A 5,324-nucleotide genomic window follows, 5' to 3' on the forward strand; every position below is an offset into this window, starting at 1 on the left:
TGCAAGCATGCCACATCATTGCACAACATGCATGAGAAAAGGCCCACCCCCACTATCATATGTCTCTCAACATGCAAGTATGTCACTTCATCATGACATGCATGAAAAAAAGACTTATCTCAACATGTAACATACATGAGGGTTTTCATTCTATTATGCTATATACATTTAATAAACATTTTACAACTATATAGTAATCAAGCACAATAAATTATACTATGTATTTTTATTGTTAGCCTTTTATATTATTACTTCAAATATTCATGTTTCATACAACAAGTCACATTGAAATATGTTGCAAAATATTCCCGCAACAACGTGCGGGGTATCATCTAGTTCGCACAACACTAACGCTCCGCGCAACCTCGAGTGCGCTCCTAACATCAGGGGTGGAGCTGCACCAGAATAAGAAAGATACTGAATAAATGGTAACCTTTTTTTCTTTTTGCGGCCTGCCGCAACTACTCTTACGCAAGCGCATACGGCTGACGGCTGCGCAGCGAGTGCACTCCTACCGTTCATCATGTGGGAGAGCATTTGCATTTGGTGGTTCGGTCAATGCTTAACCGCCATAACCACATTGTTTAATTGGGCCGAAGAAATGTGGACGGGTCTGAAAAGCAAGAATAAAGAAACTGGGTCCTGCTACATTGCTATATGGAACAAAACTACGGGAGCTGGACCAGAACAAGCTTTGCGTTGCCGAATGGTCAAGTACGCGTGCACCGGACGGGGTGAAGGAGAGACGTGGGCCGTGCGCTGCGGCGTATAGAAACAACTAGTGGCATAAATGATGAAAACCCTACAAACAATTAGGATGATCTAGCACGGCGCGCTAAGTCCATTTTTTCAGGAAAACGTCTTTAACTATCATAAACATTTTTTTGGAACATATCAGTATATCACTAATCATAAAGGTTGGGTAATTTACCCCCTAACTTCAATATCAGTAAGAACATAAAACCTCAAACTCTGGATGCCGTTTAAACTAACCCCTTCCCCGCAGAAAATGGTTTCCACGTACGTGGCATAATTTGCCTAAGTTAATTACCTTGTTAGCATCGTGACTCGCCTTCTGATTGCTTCTAATACAACTTCGGTGAGGTCACGGTCGTGGAGGTGGTGGCGACCAGCTCGGGCTCCAACCGAGAGCTCGAGGAGGAGGACGACAAGCTGATGGATGACAACATCATCCTCTCAACTCCATCAAGACTTACCGCGTGGAATGACGCACCACCGAGGAGCGGCGCACCATGGAGGAATATAAGGCCTCCTACAACATGGAACAACTCGTTGCCGAGGAGCCTCGCACATACATGGGGGTCCAAGGCTGTCACGAACTCCTCTATCGTAAGGGTGCATGACAACGAATGGAACAACCTGCAAGATGACATTGTCGTCGTCAAGAAGGAGGCCGCGACAGTAGTGGAGAAGCCAGCAACGATAACGAGGGGTTACCAAAGGCAGGGGCCAACATCAAATGATGTCATCGTCATATCCTCTGACTCTGACTCGATGCATAGGGCTATGACGGAGAAGCTTATGCTATGCTAAGCTAAGTTTCTCTGTTTATACATAGCAAGTGTTATATATTTTTAGTCTTTTAGGAGACCTTCTACTACTTGATCTACATTAACCTAGCTCAAATTATGGTGATTAGTTGTTTGTGTTAGCTATGTTGCTTAATGAGTAGCTCAAATTAAGAAGTTGTGAGCTTCGGTTAACGCGGTGATGAATTTAATTATAAAGTCTACATGAGTGATTAAGTGGAGTGTTCAGATGGATGCATAACATGGGTGGAACCGTGGAAGTGAATTCAAGTGTTTACATGCATGATTCAATTTTTGGCGATGGATTAGAAACCACCCTCTCATTACCTAGTCTTTTGGGGGATTTAAGTTTTGGGTTTGGGTTTTGGTAAAAACATCATGTAAGCATTGTATAAGACAGCAAAAGTACAACAAGTAATCTACCATAAAAAAAGTGTCCCCTTTATGGTCTCTTGAAGTTTAACCTCCTCATGAATAGATCATCCGGCCCACACCTACTCCAACAAGATTCATTCATAGTGCACCATGTTTCGGGACTGCAGCTAATAAACTAGGGGCACATACCGGGCAAGATAATAAATTGAGCGCTGCTACGCAGACGACGATGCGCGGACGATTTGTGCATGACGCTGCACATCAGGTCGTCCATCCATATCATCGGAGTCCAGTGGACGGCTGGATGTGGCATCGTCCAACTGTCGTACGATCGATCCATCGTCTGCACAGCCTTTTCGTAATAAATTTACGATCGGATCAATTGCAAATGTGTGAATCAACCTGTCGTTGGATGCTTAGGAGGACAGTGGTATCGTCAGCCTCGCCGGGTTTCAAGTCCTGGTGCTCGCATTTATTATGAATTTATTTCAGGATTTCTGACGACATGTATTCAGTGGGAGGAGACGTTATGTCAACTACGAGGCGACTATGATGACTTCGTCAAATCTCAAGATGATATGTCGACTCGGCCTCTCGAAAGTGCTCATATAGGGATAGCATGTGCGTGTATACATTTATAGGGGTGAATGTATGCACGTATATATGTGCGCTTGCGCCTGTCTTGTGTTCAAAAGAAAAAAGAATGAATTGAGAATTTCAGTTGAAACAATGTAAACGAACGAATCCACTTATATAATCTCTGAAAAAGTCACACTTCTATATGTACACGTATAAAGTAATGAACCAACCAATAGTTAACACCTAACCACTACAAGTGTGCACGCATACGCATGCCGGAAACTCTGCACTAGAAGTCTAAAACTACTGAAATCGGTCTAGATAAAGAGCTCGAGCAGAACGGGCAGCGCCTGCGCCACCTCCTCGCGGTGCCGGCGCATGTGGCCGCCGAGCGCCTGCCCCGTCTCAAACCCATGGCCGCAGATGTGGCACCGGTGCGCCTGCTTCTGATCTGTAGCAGTAGCACTCTTGGGCTTGACGGAGCAGTACTGATCGCCGGTGGTGAGGGCGAGCGCGAGCCCGTGGCGGCCGCGCAGGTGGCTGGTCCGGTGGCCGCCGAGCGCCTGGAACGACGGGGACGAGCGGCCGCACGTCTTGCACACGAACTCATCCCCGCCGGCGCGGCGCATCTTCTTGCTGCGGTCAGCGACAGCGCCGAGGCAGAGCGAGAGGGCGAGGGTCACGGCATGCTGGTCGGCTGCCTCTGCTCTCTGCTGCTTCGTCATTGCGAGTCGAATAAGAGGGATCTTTGGGAAACGATCGACTACGTACTGGGGGCACACAGGATGGGTTCAAAGGAAACCTGAAGCTGTTGGATGCCTCTGTTAGACTATGTATAGCTTCTGTACTTATGTACGTATATAATACATATTGTAACACAACCATTATATATAATGATATAAGCCACCCCTAGAGGGTTATGCTGGTTCCCCAAAACTTATTGTCTTACATGGTATCACGCTAGGTTACGATGGCTTCCGCTTCTAAACCCTAATACCCGCACCGCCGCCGCAGCCGCCGCCGCCTTCACCGCCGCCGCCGCGCCACCGATCGCGCCGCCGCCATGTCGAGCGCCGCCAACACCGGTTCCACTGCTGCGGGCTTCCTCCCGGCCTCTCTTGCGGCTCTGCTCAACCTTCCGCTCGATGCCGTCTCTGTTCCGGCTCCGATCGGGACAAGGAGCATCGGCTCCGTCTTCTCCACGCCGCCGGCGCCCTCGCTTGGGCGTGACCTCGTGGTCCACACCGCGGCGCCGCCGTCCGCTGCGGACTCCGCAGGCGTCGTCCCGCCGCTCCTGCCGCAAGCGGATCACACTGCCCCGCTGGCGGGGTTGGCGGCGTCCGCCCCGGCCGCGGGCCTTGCGGCGTCCGCACCGGCCGCGAGCTTTGCGGCGCCCGCCCTGGCTGCGGTCCCGCCTCCTCCCGCATCGGCTTCGGTGCCTCCGGCTGCCTCCATGGTGTTTGCACCCCAGGCAGCCTCCTCGATGGGATTGTCTTCGCCGCCGCCGTTTCACTTTGGTCATCTCATCACCATCAAGCTCTCCGCCGACAACTACATCTTCTGGCGTGCGCAGGTTCTCCCGCTCTTGGGGAGTCACTACCTGATAGGCTACGTCGACGGATCGCTTCCCTGCCCACCCGCGCTGGTAGACAGCGTGCACGGTCCGGTCTACAATCCGGCCCATCGCGTCTGGACGGGGCAGGACCAGGCGAACCTCTCCTCCATCCAGGGGTCGCTCTCGCCGGCAGTTGCCGGCCTTGTTGTCTTCGCGAAGACGTCTCATGAGGCCTGGACCATCCTTGAGCGCACCTTTGCAGCGCAGTCCCAGGCTCGTGTCTCTGCACTCCGTCGTCAGCTTGGAGAGTGTCAGAAGCTTGACTCCACTGCCACTGAGTTCTACAACAAGGTCAAGGGCCTCGCCGACACATTGGCCTCCATTGGACAGCCCCTCACCGACTCCGAGTTCAACTCGTTTATTGTCAATGGTCTTGATGAGGAGTATGATGCCTTAGTCGAGATCATCAACGAGCGGGGCAACTCGACACCCATGCTGGCACACGAGGTTTTCTCTCGGCTCCTTCTCACTGAGCAACGGGTCGAGACTCGCCGCACCAGGGGCACTGGCTCCCTCTCGGCCAACGCCGCCACCAAGGGTGGCCGCTCTTCTTCATCACCCCGGTCTCCCTTGGGGCTGCCACCGTCGCCCGCCTCGGCCCCCCCACCTACTGCGACCTTACCGGGGGCTGGCTGTCCACGTGTGTGTCAGCTTTGTGGCCGCGATGGGCACTGGGCCTCCAAGTGTCATAAGCGCTTCCAGCGAAGCTTCCTTGGTCTTGGCAATGACGGCAAAGATACACGCAACAATGCCCGTCAGGTCGCCATGGCTGATCGTCCCGCGCCGCAGAAGCAACGGGGACACACTCAGTCCTACTCCATCGATCCACACTGGTACATGGACTCTGGGGCGACAGAGCATCTAACCAGCGAGATGGGGAAGCTTCACACTCGTGAACCCTATCATGGCTCCGACAAGATCCACACCGCCAATGGAGCAGGTATGCACATCTCTCATATTGGTCAAGCATCTCTTCTCACTAGACATGCCAATAGGAGTCTTCAGCTTCGCAATGTTCTTCGAGTTCCATCTGTGACCCGTAATCTTCTTTCAGTTCCTAAACTCACACGTGATAATAATGTGCTTTGTGAATTTCACCCTTTTGATCTTTTTATTAAGGATCGGGGCACGAGGGACATTCTTCTTAGTGGGCGGTTGTGCCAGGGCCTCTACCGTCTGGAGCATCCTGGTGTCGCTCGTGTTTT

General features: G+C 51.7%; 1 protein-coding gene across 1 annotated transcript; it reads right to left on the minus strand.

Moving 5' to 3' along the window:
• Positions 1 to 2,675: 2,675 nt before the first annotated feature.
• On the minus strand, positions 2,676 to 3,401 carry LOC119298301 (zinc finger protein ZAT7-like). Its single transcript, XM_037575756.1, has one exon. The coding sequence runs from the start codon at positions 3,227 to 3,229 to the stop codon at positions 2,822 to 2,824; it is 408 nt and encodes a 135-aa protein (XP_037431653.1). The 5' UTR covers positions 3,230 to 3,401; the 3' UTR covers positions 2,676 to 2,821.
• Positions 3,402 to 5,324: the final 1,923 nt, after the last annotated feature.

Source organism: Triticum dicoccoides, chromosome 5A, assembly GCF_002162155.2.
Source record: "Triticum dicoccoides isolate Atlit2015 ecotype Zavitan chromosome 5A, WEW_v2.0, whole genome shotgun sequence".
In the NCBI taxonomy this organism is placed as follows: Eukaryota; Viridiplantae; Streptophyta; class Magnoliopsida; order Poales; family Poaceae; genus Triticum; species Triticum dicoccoides.